At 35.4% G+C, this 15,150-nt stretch overlaps 1 protein-coding gene across 2 annotated transcripts in view; it reads left to right on the top strand.

Annotated features, from left to right (window-relative positions):
* The window catches only part of LOC106874672 (alpha-parvin-like), a 109,744-nt gene that overhangs the window by 4,277 nt on the left and 90,317 nt on the right, over positions 1–15,150 (top strand). The window contains exons 2-8 of one of the 2 annotated variants that reach the window (XM_014922472.2): positions 3,615–3,704; positions 4,171–4,241; positions 6,855–6,957; positions 8,133–8,285; positions 9,341–9,456; positions 9,927–9,985; positions 13,724–13,741. In XM_014922472.2, the coding sequence (XP_014777958.1) occupies positions 3,615–3,704; positions 4,171–4,241; positions 6,855–6,957; positions 8,133–8,285; positions 9,341–9,456; positions 9,927–9,985; positions 13,724–13,741 (610 nt within the window). The remainder of the gene's footprint in view (positions 1–3,614; positions 3,705–4,170; positions 4,242–6,854; positions 6,958–8,132; positions 8,286–9,340; positions 9,457–9,926; positions 9,986–13,723; positions 13,742–15,150) is intronic. The other variant, XM_014922481.2, reaches the window with a different exon arrangement.

Below are 15,150 nucleotides of genomic sequence, written 5' to 3'. Positions count from 1 at the left end.
GGAATAACGTGTACATATACATCTATATATATACATATACATTTCTCTCTTTCTCTCTCTCTTTCTCTCTTTCTCTGAAAGTATCTGTCATTACAGTATCGAAATGTGATTGTTTCAGTTAGAATAGTTTCATTTTTAAAGTGAAAGTATTTGACATGAGTGTTTTTGTTTCACTTTTGACACGTAATACTTAAATAGTGGAGGAGATATTATGTTGCTGTGGGCTCGAACTCTGCAAGAAGTTAAAATATTTTTTGACTAAAACACAACTGGAACTCTAAGTAAGGCATGTGTAAAATTTGAATGAAATTGGTTGCGTAGTTCTCGAGTTTTAGGGATTCACACAGACAGACAGACACACATTCTCATTTATATATATATAGATAATAATAACAGCAGCCAATATGTTGGTTTGTTGGATATTTTACTCGTCCCATTTTACATCATAATAGAGAGAGGAGAGAAAAAAGTGCAGAATGAGTGTCTTTTTGAAAATTCACATTTTTTAATGACATTTTGCGGAGATAGGCTTTTGATGGTGTAGATTTTGATTATGTCTATTAAAATTTAGAAAAATATCATTTATTGCAAATTTACAAATGACTAAGTATTTCTCTTTTGAAAATTAGTATTTATCTTATTTTATATAAGCACCAAGAATTTTGAGAAAAGTGACATTATAATGATTGTATGTCTGCCATATTTCCTGATATTACCCACGGTGGTGAAAGTATACTTCCAAAGTTACCTGTCAGATGACAATATTCTAGTTGTATTAATATCTGTCCAAAACTATTTACCAATTAAGAAGTACATAGCTGAGAGGAGGAGGAGGAGAGATTCCCCTTGACAGAATGTTTATTGTAGGTGACCTTCCCAAAAAGAAAAGAAAAACTGACACCTGTTTTCTATCAACTAAGAGTTTAAGGGTCTTATTCCCAAATCAGCATAACATTTGCTGCAGATAAATACTTGAAACCCATAGACTGATAGTGTGACTCCCCCCCCCCCTATGTTGATTAAAAATATTAAATTTCATTCAACATTAGCTTCTGCAAAGAGCAGCGATATTTCTGTTGATAGGAGAGAGTATCAGGACAAACTTTGGCTGTTCTACAATTCATACCACATCCTTAAAAGAAAAAAAAATTTATTCCACTTGTTACTCTTGTGGTTAGGGTATTGCACTCACCATCATAAGCTTTTGGTTTTCAATTCTTGAACCGGGCAGTACATGGTGTTCTTGAGTCTCAGAATCAGCTGGGAAGTTAACCCTTCAATGGTCTGCATTCTATTTTGGGTGGAGAGTATTTTAATCTCAGTCACCTAGTTGCCATGGAAACTGGGTTATGGCTCTGGTTCTAAGGTTCCTAGAATTCATGACAGTCCAAAGTCTGTCTTCCTCTTTCTCAAAACTGACCAAAACTTGTGATCTTTTGGTCAGAAGTTCTTTCCTTTTGGCAACTCCTATTCCAGCCCCATCACCTTTCATCACCCTTCAGACCCTAACCCTACTTCCAAATCATTGACCATTTTATACTCTACCTGTCTTATTTTTTACAACATCTGTAAATACACAACTCTCTTCTGCGACTGAAATTGTCCATCTTCTCTCGGTGATTGTTCCAACAAGAGTGTCTTAGGTTTTGTTTTTCAACAACACTCTAATTACTCTCCAAATCCAAACCTAGTTATTTTAATTCAGCAACCATCTCTCACTTGATGAAGTCTTCTTACTCCATCATTTGTCCAACACCTGCAAAACAAACAAAACACTGAGCTTCTCCTCTCACAGATAAACATTCAAAAATGTTTCTCATTCTTCTTAACTGACCTCACCCACTTATATATATATTTGCAGCCTCCCTTATATCTTTTCTTCCCTCTAGGAACCTTCACCTTCTCTGTTTTACAAGTTTTCCAGTATTTTTTTTTATTGTCCCCTAGTTGGCCTCTCTTCTCTTGATCTTGCTGATCTTTCACATTTCCCAGAGTTTTTCTTTCCACATTGAAGCTGAGTGTACATGTTTTGTTTGTCTTCGTTCACTTGTTAGAAGTGCTCTATTAATCTTATTTATAAGAGAGAACAGAGTTTACTGTTACTTATCGAAAATGAAACAAATGACAGGCCTTGCTTTTGCTCCTTTGGCTTTCAGTTCATTTGTTGGAGACAATTGAGGTGATTAAATTGAAGAAACCAGAAATCACATTTTGAATCTCATCTTTTCTATTATATTTACCTTCCATATAAAGTAAAAAAGGGGAAATATTTCCTTATCAAAATTGGAATTTGCTATTGTTAATTGCAGTTTTGTTATTAATTTTGATGAGACAAATACTAAACACTCGATAGATACAAAGCTGTTGTATCCTGGGAAGCTTTGCTAGAATTTTACATTTCTGAATGTTTGAAATGGGTTCGGATTTAATTGAAAGTTTAGTCATCATTTATCAATAAAATGCAACAGAAATCAGGTAAAAATATTTAATTACTTTCACTATCTAGGCCAGTAATTAGCAATGAACAACTAATGAAGTAGCATGCCAATTTGACTTTTTTTTTCTCCCTAAGGTACCATGCCAAATCCTGATTCAGTGGTTCATGTGCTGCTAATAAACTTTTACTACATCTTATTTGGTTTCATATTTGTTTGCTATTTTCAATCGATGGACTCTGGTCATACTGAGGCATGATAATAACCTCTATGGTGGGAGACTTACCAAATATTATTTACATTTAAAATAGTTAATAATCTACTAAGTTTATAAAATAAAATTTAAAAACTATTTGTGAAAGGTATACCATTTGTTTGATGTTTATTGAGTCTATGAGAAGGTGTTTGTTCATTGTAATCCTGGTTATAGTAATGTGATGTCTTATGTCCCCAAACTAATTTTCATGATAAATCCAAAATGCAGTGTAATTTATAGTTTCAATTTTACAGTCGTGTGTGTGGGTAGCCATCCTTGTTTTAACATTCATTTTTTTTATCCTGCTTGCATGAGTCGAAATTTGTTGAGGTACATTTTCTTGCATGAATCAGAATTTGTTGAGGTACATTTTCTACAACTGAATGTCGTCCTGTTGCCAACTTGCACCTGTTTCCAAACAAGTTGATATTTCCCCATGACAGTTCATGTTTCTCAAAGAAGATTGGATATGATTGAGGCTAGTTTACAACCATTATGCAAAGTTAAAGGGAGAACTGCCACACACACACACACACATATACATGATGAGCTTCTTTCAGTTTCTGTCAACCAAGGCTTTGTTCGGCCCAGGCTATTGTAGAAAATACTTGCTCTGGTGCTGTGCAGTAGTATTGAACCTGAAACCACATGGCTGGGAGGCAAGCTTCTTAACCACACAGCCATAAATTTTACTGGTGATTTAGAAGTGAAAAGCAATTCTCCACCACACTAACTAGTTTTTAAAAATTGTCTTCCTTCGGTAATCTAATGAATTTTTATTAAAATGACTTTTGCAGATTATGCATTGTACTGTATTAGTTTATGGTATTTCTTGTACTGTGTAAAGGGTTAGCAAATTAAAATTTTCTATTTATTCACACCTTTTTATATGCATAAAGTTTTTTTCTCTTTCTCTTCTATAGTAAATGAACTTGTGCAGGAAGGTAAAGATGCTATTGAATGCCGGTCTAATTTGTCCAACCTCACTATCGATCCAGAAGGTTATAAACTAGGTAAGTTACCCCACCCACCAATTCTATGTTTGTTGCTGCATCACAGTTTATCAATATTTGCTAATTATATGTCTATCATCTTCATCCTCATCTCACTTAATGTCTTCCATATTGGCTTGCGTTGAACAGATCAACAGGATCCAACGAGCTGGTATGGTTGCAAGTAAAGTTTTACTTCTTCCATTTTTAAATTTTTACATTTTTATCCTTTCTCTATATTTTTCTCTCTCTAGTTAATTCTTTTTATGAAATACAAGACTGGTTGTTATTTATCCACAATTTCTACAGAAATAAGTGAAAGAAAAGACCAATCTTTTTTTCTCAGATGACCTTTCATTCATCTCTGCTTGTGTGTGAGACAATTCCGTCTCCACTTTGAATCCCACCTGTTTCCAAGTAGTTTCAGAATTGATTTCTTCTTTTGCATTTCATTTCTGTTTGTCAAAGTAAATTATTTTTGTTTTAGAGGAAAATGAGGAACGTTCTATGGTGGATCCAAGTTCTCGAGAAGATTACAAAGTAAAGGAACTGATGAATGTAAGTAGAACATTTTAGCTCCAATGTTCCGAGAGAACTTGTCATTATTTAATAAATTCATTGCTACCTACTTTTTGTCTTAACCCACAATATCAGGGTAATGTGGGATTTTTGTGAATATCTTCTTCATTTACTTGAAATCTGTAGCTTCATCCATTTACAAGAATCCATTTATTGATAAGGGATCACCTGGATCCTTCATCACCACAGTTAATCTCCTTGTAGCTCTTATTGATCATTCTCACCCTCTCTTCTAAATGTGAGTAGCCATGTAGCTTCTCTACAGTGGGAACCTGCCCTACCCCTCATCTCCTAGCTTAAAGTCCCTCGCTCCTGGTTTTGTAGTCTTGCAAGCTGCATGGTGACCTAACTGGTGCTGATGGTATGAAGAAACTCCTTGTTCATGTTGTAAAATGTGTTGGTGTTAGGAAGAGCATCCAACTATAAGAAACCATGCCAAAGCAGACACTGGAACAGCATGTGCAGTTCTTGGACTCTTCAGATCCTCTCAAACCATCCCATCCATGCCAACATACAAGATGGACATTAACAGACAATGATGAATGAATTAATGAAACTTCTTTGGTAATCTTCTGACTCAGTAAGACGTAACTAATCCATGAATGGACATAAATATTTGCAGACATAAAAACTTGGTTTTGGTAGTAAATAGAAAATTTAATGCTATTTGACATTATAATCATTATTTTGAGACAAAAAGAGCAACACACCCATGAGGTTTGCTTTTACTTTTTTTTGTCTATTTCAAATTGGTTCTTAATGTCAAATATCAACCCATGCTAGCATGGAAAACGGATATTAAATGATGATGATGACCGAGAATCTCATCAGTTGATAGAAATTCCTAAAATCCATTTTTCTAATTGTGCTGCACAGGATTCTACATAATTCTGTTTAAATTTTAATAGTGGAGCTTCATCCCTTAAGTACTGCCTTCATTATTGGTAAAATATTTTAAAAGTGCTCATATAATATTATACAGATAATGTTTGTTTAGAACTGCTTATTATCATGCACAGAGTACATCAGAGAGAGGATTTCTCTCCATCCTTATCATTTGACATCCATATTCCATGCTGGCATCAGTTGGATACTTTGACAGGATCCACTGGGTCCAAGGACTGCATTGGGTTTCAATGCCTCCTTTGGCATAGATTCTATGGTTGGGTGCCTTTCCTAATGCCAATCACTTTGCACCATGTACAAGATAACTTTTTATGTGTCACCAGCCAGAGTAGAAGAGCAACATGACTATTCACATTTTAGGAGAAAGGGTGAAAGTGATTGGAGTGGAGCAGGAAAGAGACCAAAAAAAAAATGGTGTTGAGATGTCTGGGTGGACCCTCAAGGTAAGTTGGGTATTTGTTAAAACACTGGGGAAGATAAGATTGCATTACTTAGAGACTGGGTAAATTAAAATGATGTCTTACAAGATGGATTGAAATGATGTAAAGTTTTAATATGTAATGGTAGCTTGTATAGGAAGAACTTCTTTGAAAGTTGACATTGAATGTTTTTCTCTCTAATCTAACAGCATGTATGCTTAACCAGTAGAATCTGTATAATTTTTATTCCTCATAGCAACTATTACATTTTTTAATGTCCTCTTTTCCATGCTTGTATGGGTCACACAGAATTTGTAGAGGCAGATTTTCTGTGACCAGATGTCTTTCCTGCCACTAACACTTGTTTCCAAACAAGGTAATATTTACCTTTGGTAAGACATATTTTCATGGAACACTGGAAATGAATAAAGTTTGCCTGTATGTAGGTGATGCTCATTTACAACCATCACCTGTCAAGACAAACACACACACACACACACACACACACACAATGAGCTTCTTACAGTTTGTCTATCAAATCCGCTTAGAAGTGGCTGGAGATTGTAGGAGAAGACGCTTACCCAAAGTGCCATGCAGTGGAACTGAACCTGAGACTACATGGTCCAGAAACAAGCCTCTCAACCACACAGCCGCTACCTGTGCCACGCCTACCAACTTTTCCTGTATATCAATATTTTTATTTTTTTAAATCTCTCCTATTAATAGATAATTGAATTTTCTCTCTCATTCATATAGTAACAATTTATAAGGCCAACATATTTATACATCTTAATTATAAAGTAATTTATTTCAGAACTAACAATGATTTAGTGATGAAAAAGTGATCTGAGAATTATAGATTTCGAAAATATTAAAGCTTCTGAAATAATATGCAATGTACCACGTAAAAAGCACTGGTGATGGTACCACATGAAAAGTGGCAGTGCCATCTAAAAAGCTTCTGTGTTGGTGTTGCATAAAAGGCACTGGTAGTGGTGCCAAGAGTAAAAAGCACCCAGTGGGGCATTCTGTAAAGTGGTTGGTGTTAGGAAGGGCATCCAGCTGTAGAAACGTTACTAAAACAGATGACTGGAGAGCATGGTATGACTCCTGGCCTTACCAGCTCCTGTCAAGCCGTCCAACCCATGCCCATATGGAAAACAGATGTTGAATGATGATGCTTTTGACTTGGGAGTGCTGGGTGGCTGAATGTGGTCAGAGAAATGTTTTAACTTTTTTGAGTTATTTTTTTTTGTCTTTTTTAAAGATTTTACTTGGTTGGATTAATGATGAACTTGCTAATCAAAGAATTATTGTCAAAGATGTTGAAGAAGATTTGTTTGATGGCCAAATTCTTCAGAAACTGATAGGTTTGTTTCTTTTATCTTAATAAATACACACACAGTTTTTAGGGTTTTTATTTATAATTTGTTGGAGTCTTTTTTTTAAATAGAAATTTTTTTATTTGTGTTTGTGTGGAAGGTTTTCCTTTCTACAATATTTCATGGATCACTTTTGACACAGTTTTTTTGTTTGATACATTTTCATTAAAAACTCTGGGGTAAATTCTTTTTTCATGCATCAATGTTAGATTCTCTCCTTTTTTTGTTTTTCTATTCAGTGAATATATTTTTTTGATTTCTAATGGGGGTTTATTTCACGACATAGACTCAACAGGAAAATATGTCAATCAGTCCCCTGAAAATATACAACAGCCATGCATAAAAGTGTGCATAACAGCTTTCTTTTTATTAACTGATGTAGGTCTTTGGAATTCTTCCTCTTAACAAGTGATGCATCTTTACCTGTGTTGGACCCAACTCTCACATCTTCTTTGGAGAAAATACAATCATGCAGTGTTGTACCCACTGTTGTACTCACTGTCACTTTCACCTCATCTCCTCTTTAAACCTCTTCATCTTTTTTATGCACATTGATCTTGCCAATGCTGTCATCTCCATCAACAACCTGTCACCTCCTGTGTACGTCTGACTGCTTGGCATCCTTCCTTCATCAAAAACTCAGTGAGGGATGAAATGTTATTTCTGCTTGGAACTCATTATTTGCTGCCGGCAACGAAGAACAGGAAGAAGAGGAAGAGTTACTATAGAAGAAAAATTACTCTACTTTTGTGTTCAATTTGAACAGGTTTTATTACTAAATAAAAAAAGTTATGCCTGCTTTTGCAGCATGTGTGCATGTACACACTCACGTGTGTGTGAGTCTTTTGATCAATTAACCACATGTACACATATGTATATACATTCACTTTGGTAAATTTAAGGTATTTAGACTCTTGTTAATGAGGAATGTCTGCTAGGTCTTCTGTAATTCCAGTGATTATACTTTGATAATTTATATCAAAATCAAATCATTCTATTAGGAAATTAATTTTATTTTGATATTTTTAAGACTAATTCAAAAACACCATTTTAAATATATTGTTAACATTTCATTTGAAACTATTCAACAATTTTATATTTCATTAGTTTTGTCAATGTGCAAAAAATTAAACACTTTTTTTTATATATTCTCTCTTTGACAGAAAAACTAGCCAACATCAAAATTCAGGTTCCTGAAGTGACTCAGTCAGAAATCGGTCAGAAACATAAATTACGCATTGTTCTTGATGTTCTTAATAATGAAATCTTTCAGATTGATCCTGCCAATCATGATGAACTTCATTGGAGTGTTGATAGTAAGTTGGAATCTTATCACTGAGATATATTTTTAATTTTGTCAATGTTTTTCACAGATTAATTTTGTCATGATGTCAAGATTATTTTTCCCGGTTTAATAATGCTGGCTGTAAGTCTGCTGATCAAACCCAAGAAAATATCTTTCTATTTGTTTTCCAAACTCCTGATTCTGTCTGATACGTGTGTCACCATCTTTTGGTGATGCTGTGGGATTTCAGCAGTGAATGTACCAAGATAGAATGGGGATACCACAAAACACCCTGTAAAACGAGGTAACAAGTCTGACAATCCACCACACAAGATTCCTACCATTCTAATCCTTTCTACATTTAGCACAAGGCCAGCAATTTTGAGGGAGGGGCTAATTGATTACATCAACATCAGCGATCAATTGGTGCTTATTTTATTGATCCAAAAAAAAGGTAAAGAAGACTTTGGTGGGATTTGAACTCAGACTGTAAAGATGGATGAAATGTCACTTAGCATTTTGTTCCACATGCTAATGTTTCTGCCTTTGATACTTTTTTAATCACACCTGAAAGGATGAAAAGTGATGCTGACCTCAGAGAATTTGAACAAATGTCACAAGACTTTCTGACACTTTAACAACTCTGCCATGTTTTAATAATACTACTTTCTAGATTGTTCTATTGAACTCTAGTTTGTGAGAGGAATTCCTGTTTCGTTTACTCTATTGGAGTAGGTTAGACATTTTTCCCTACCTTCTTTTAGCTGTCCATAATCGACAGACTCCTCTCAGTCTTACTTCACTGTTGAGGGATTCACATTGAGACAAGAATCCAACAGTGGAAACATTTCAAACACTTTAGAAAAGTTCTTGAACTTTCAAACTCCTTTAATCCTTGTTACCATAGAAAAGATGCCCTGTACATTAAGTGGTTGACATTAGAAAGGGTATCCAGTGGTAGAAACATTGCCAAAACAGATATTGGAACCCAATGCCGACAAGTAACAACATAAAATGATTGGTCATTACTGAAATTGACTTTTGTGAGTTGACTCTATTAAAATGTGTTGTGTCACTTCATTGTAGGTATCCACTCTAAGAATCTGGCTGCTATTCTTCATCTGCTTGTTGCATTGGCTCGATTCTTTCATGCTCCCATCCGTCTTCCTGATAATGTTGCTGTCACAGTTTTAGTGGTTCAAGTGAGTTCAGAACATTTTCTTTCTTGTCATTATTAATTTTTTCTGCAGCACATGTTGGTCATGGGGGTTGGCTTCCTAACCATGTAGGTTCAGGTTCAGTTCCATTGTGTGGCACCTTGGATAAGTGACTTTTACTATAACCCCAAGCTGACCAAAGTCTTATGAGCGAATAGTTTCTATCTATATAGGGAGTGCCCCACTCTCACCAGCCCCCCAAAAAACACATTACATTTTGACAAATGTTTCAACAACAAACCAATGCTGTTCACTGGTCCAAACCATTATGGTAAGTTAAAAGAAAGAAAACAGTAAGACACCTACTACATGAAGACCTCGTTAGCCGCTGCCTAACTTTACTAGCACCACACCAGTGGCTGTGTAGAATACGGGAGTTTTTCTCTGCTGTGTCCTGTTTCATTGCTTATCAGTCATTCAGTGTTTGATTCTTTTCTATTCTTTTCCATTTCTAGAAATGTGGAAAGGCGCTGAATACCAGGAAAGTGAAAGTTGAAATTACGAGTTCCCATGAGTAAGTTTGTGTTATAAGTCTGTCTCTTTTGAGCAATATTTGATAACATAGAGTTTATATACTCCTAGTTAGTATTAGCCACATGCTGTCTCTATGCTAGACTGTAAAGTCATGAATTCATTGAGAAAAAACAAGCAAATCAAATATGAATTGTCAAACTAATTATTGTCCTCTGTTTAATTTCATTTTGAACAATTGTTAGTTTATTTGAATGCTTCTGCCATACTTTGACTTCACCAAACATTTTTCAGGAAGATTTATTAAAGATTTTCTTTTTCAGCAATTCATGTTTTTTCAATATAAATTCTGTAGATCGTGAGGAATACTTTTCTAGTTAATCAATCAGTATTTGTTTGGTTTTGTATTATTTTCTGATAAAAAGTTTGAATTGGGTTGGGTTGAAGCAACAAGAAGCAGTGTTAGACATTCTTTGCTTTTTCTTAGAATCCTGACATTAATAACTACAATGAGGTTTTTTTCCCAATATTGAACACTTAATTGCAGACTCAAATTTTTTGGAGAATAGTTGTTCTGTTGTTTACCATGATAATATCTTATTACTTTATTTTCCACATGAAGGTCCTACGTTTGGGATGCTAACTGTGAGGCTCATGTATTAAGAGTGCTGACAGAAGTGACATGAAATGGCTTCAACTGGGATTGAAACCTGACTGTAACTTGAATATCTAGGACCTTATCTCCTAGTCTTTGCCACTCTCAGCTTATCTAAGCCAAATAGGAAGAAAACAGCATTTACAGAAAAATGAATTAAAATCTTAGATTCATTCTTCTGACAATATGTATCTTTTATGATTTACTTGTTTCAATCTTTAGACTGTGGCCATGCTGGGGCACCACTTTTAAGTCTGCTACTTATTCTATCGGATTCTTTTTGCTGAATTGCTAAGTTATGTGGAAGTAAACACACCATCACCAGTTGTCAAGCAATGGTGGTGGGACATATATACACAATGGGCGTCTTTCAGTTTCCATCTACCAGATTCATTCACTAAGCTTTGATCAGTCCGAGGCTATAGTAAAAGACACTTGCCCAAGATGCCATGCTGTGCGACTGAACCCAGAACCATGTGGTTGGGAAGCAAGCTTCTTACCACGCAGCCATGCCTTATTTGTTGGTTCCTATGTTTATGAGCTTGTTTGTTCCTCAAATGTCTGTATAAAACATGTTCAGTTATTGTTGGTGGTTTGTATTTAAAGATTATGGGTTTTCTAATCGGTAGAATTATCCGTGCTTGTATCCGCAGTAACCTTTCTATTCTTGGTCAACAGTTTTCTAGAATCTGTAATGAGATTCTTCTTCTTCTTCAGAATCAGTCTTTGTCTAGAACAGATCTCCCCAACACTATGCAAGTGTACTTTCATGTTTACAAGGACCTGTGATCCTTAAAGATCATGGGGTTGCAGGGGATTGTAAATGGGTCCACTCGCTCTCTCTCTCTGGGAACCATGCAAACATGGAAAAATGGATGTTAAAGTAATGGTAATAAACGAAGGATATACAGTATATACTAAGAAGAAAATGAAATGGCCAACATTTATATGGAACCGTTGAAAGACATAGCTGTGGAGAATGTAGCAGTCAGGTTGAAATACTCTCCTTTAATGCCTGGAAGAGATCTGAATTCAACAAGATTACATATATACCATGCACAATTTCTTAGAGTTCCAAATGGAAAAGGGAAGTCACACTGAACAGTAGTTTGCTACATTATTGAGAAATAAAACAGCCACAGTGGGTCTGAGAGAAACTATGAATCCTACCATCTTCACAGTATTTAGCAAGAAATGATTAAATGCCTAAAATATTTTACATGGCTTCAGGAGAATGCAATCAGTCAAATTCATCTTGGATTTCACTGCTATGTGGCTCTCATTATTGAAGTAGTTTAAACATCTCAAAATTAGACAAATAATCCTCCTTTGTGACTGTGAGAGTCCTTCAGAACTGTCTATTGAACTGTCCTTCAAAAATATGGGTTTTGAGTTCTAATCCAGCATAACTTTGTGTTTTATTTCTAGTCATTGGGACATGAAAAAATATAATCACATATTGAATGTGTTCTGGAATAAATATACTTCAGGTGGAATTTCATAATTTTGTTTTTTAAACTATCTGTGTATGAGATCATTTCATCTCAAAAAGTATGGAAAAAAAAAAAAGAAGAATCCTACGTCTGACGTTTTCACGAATCTCTGCTGGGACAGTGTTTGCCCTGCTCTGATATATATTTGTGTTAACACAATTTGTTTATGAAGAGATTTTCTCTTCAGACAGAAAACCATGTTGTCTTTCAGTGGTGGCATTTTTAATTTTATGTTCTTTCAGTTGCATATACCTATTTCTTATTTGAGCTGTAGAATATCTAAAAAGATTAAAATAAATCAATGAATGATTTTTTTTCCCCCCACGAATGATAAATTCGACGACAGTTCAACTGTAAAGCGGTCAGTCATCAAATTTTAAGTTTAGATATTAATTTTTGTTTTAAGTAAAAAGGAAAGAAAAAAAATGTTCAAGGGAAGCAACTTATAAAATAATTACTGTGCTGGGTTATGCCCCTTGTACATTTCTTTCTCTCCTTCAATGAGATGGTCATTATTTGCCGACAGAAATATTATTTCGAGAAATTCAAATCATGTCCTCGCTATATCCTGACAGATACAACTATTAATTAATTACGAAGTCATTACACATCGTTTTTCAGATATTCTGAAGTGTAATGGGAGGTATACTGTTTTTCCTTTTCCATTCCCCTCTTTTTTTTTTTTTTTTTTTACAAACTTACAATTTTCGCCACGTGGAAGACTAGAAAAGGTGCTCACACCCAGATTGTGTATTTATCACTTTATGCGCCAAGAAATGGGATCGATCTGACGGTCGCTTCTAGTTTTTTTTGGGGGGTTTTTTTCATCATAGAAATAACATCCATCTTCTATCCCCTCCCCCCAAATCTCTGCCCTTGTGGCAAAATTTGACATTGTGCAAAAGTGAGGAAGGGAGTGAGCATCCTCCATTATACAAGCAGTGTACTTTGTTTCTAATCATCTTTGAAACGAGAAGCGCATCCAGCCATAGAAAATCTGCCTCAGTAAGCTCAATCTGACCCATACAAGCATGAAGAAATAGACATTAAATGTTGGTATTTTCTCAGATTAACCATTTTTATAATTGAGTGGTAAATTTAATGCATTGCTTGGTTTAGCCATGACTCCTGGTCCCTGGATGCCTTTAATGATGTTACTCTGTTACAAGAAATCATACCAGGTTTTTGGTCTGGAAATAATTTTCTCCCATTAGTCTTTGAGGCACTGAAAAAGTTCATGAACATTGCTCCCCCCTCCTCTTCTGAGTGGACTATAAATAAAAAAAAGAATGACATTTTGTTTTTTATCATATTTCCATATTTGTTTGAATTTTAATTTGAAAATATTCCATTCATTCAGATATTCATTTATGTAAACATCTCAGTTTTATTAATTACAAATTTATTAAAACATTTAATTGTTTGTTTTTTGGGGTTTTTTTCTCACCTAAAACTGAAACATTAGAAAGAATTCATAAAATCTTGACTTGAAATTCTTGTTTCTGGAGCCACATATTATGTGAAGGCAACATGATAATTAAAAACAATTGATTTAATTAATTACATAATTTATTTTCTTCCATTTTGATGCTATATTAAATACAAAATACCCCTGTATTAAATACAATTTCAGAGAACAACTAGATGATGGGTAAGAACATTTCTTTGATTGCACCATCTCTTACCTATTGAAGTAACTGGTGGACTTTCCTCATCTTTTGATCAACTCTCTTGCTCCAAAGTTCAACTGGACTTTTTAACAATTTTCACCAATAACTCATCACCCCCACCCCCCACCAATCACTACTTCTCATCTGTTTCCATTTTTAACTGGATTTATTGCAAAATGTCAACCTAACTCTCTTATAAGCTGTGTCATTTGTTATAGTTGAATGTGTTAAAAGAACTACTGTCTTATAGATTGGCCCATGGTGAACATCTCTCTCCATCAGAGTAGCTGCTTCATTGGGTGTGGGTTAAAACCAGTCGAAATTGATTCATTAGGAAGAACATCTATTTCTGAAATAAAAAGAGTTTACCAGGGAGCTGTCTGTCTGTGTGTGTGTGAATGTGAATAAATATGTATGTATGTACATACGTACATACACACACACACACACACACACACGTGGCAGATGTGCAAGTACATTAAACACGAGGAATGTAGAAAAAACCCCGACTCCCTCAAATGTCAGGGGGAATTCTTAGAAGTAGCAGACAATTTCTGTTACTTAGGTGGCCAAGTTAGCGAGGAAGGTTGTTCTGAAAGTGTAGCTGCTAGAATAAGAAGAATAGGCTGGACAAAGTTCAGAGAGTTACTTACCTCTGATAGTAATGAAGGGTCTATTCCTCAAAGTGAAAAGGCAGATTGTACGATGCCTGTGCACAGACAGCTATGCTACATGGCAATGAAACATGGGCTGTGATTGCTGAGGATATGCAAAGGCTTGAAAGAAATGAAGTTAGTATGCTCCACTGGATGGGTAATGTCAGTTTGTGTATACGACAGAGTGTAAGTGATTTGAGAGAAAAACTGGGTCTACAAGACATCAGATGTAGCATGCATGAAGACAGTTGCATCAAGAGGTGCCGATCTCTAATTGTAGAGGGAACATGTGGAAGGAGTAGATTCAGGAAGAGGTGGGACAAAGTGATGAGAAAGGATCTACAGATGCTGGGACTCGCAGAGAGGGTGACAAGGGACCGAGATTCCTGGTGGTTTGCTGTGCTTGAGAAGACCCATCAAGCTAAGTAAAAAGCATGGCTATCTTTGTATACAAGCTTGTCCCCCTGCATCTCTCTCCCACTGAACATTCTTAATCTTGCAGGCCTGCAGGTAAAAAGCACCCCTACCGGTGCCACATAACCACACCCATGCCAGTGCTGCGTAAAAGCACCCAGTACCCTCTGTAAAGTGGTTGGTGTTAGGAAGGGCATTCAGCTGTAGAAACCATACCAAGACTGACCTGGAGCCTGGGCAGCTCTTGACAATGGTATAAATAAATAAGAATGATTGTTGGACACCCAGTTCTAAGTTAATTAAAGCAGTTATATTTAATA

This window comes from Octopus bimaculoides, chromosome 3 (assembly GCF_001194135.2).
Source record: "Octopus bimaculoides isolate UCB-OBI-ISO-001 chromosome 3, ASM119413v2, whole genome shotgun sequence".
Classification (NCBI taxonomy): domain Eukaryota; kingdom Metazoa; phylum Mollusca; class Cephalopoda; order Octopoda; family Octopodidae; genus Octopus; species Octopus bimaculoides.
Note: the sequence above shows the minus strand (reverse complement) of the source record. Positions and strands in the feature narration are given on the sequence as shown.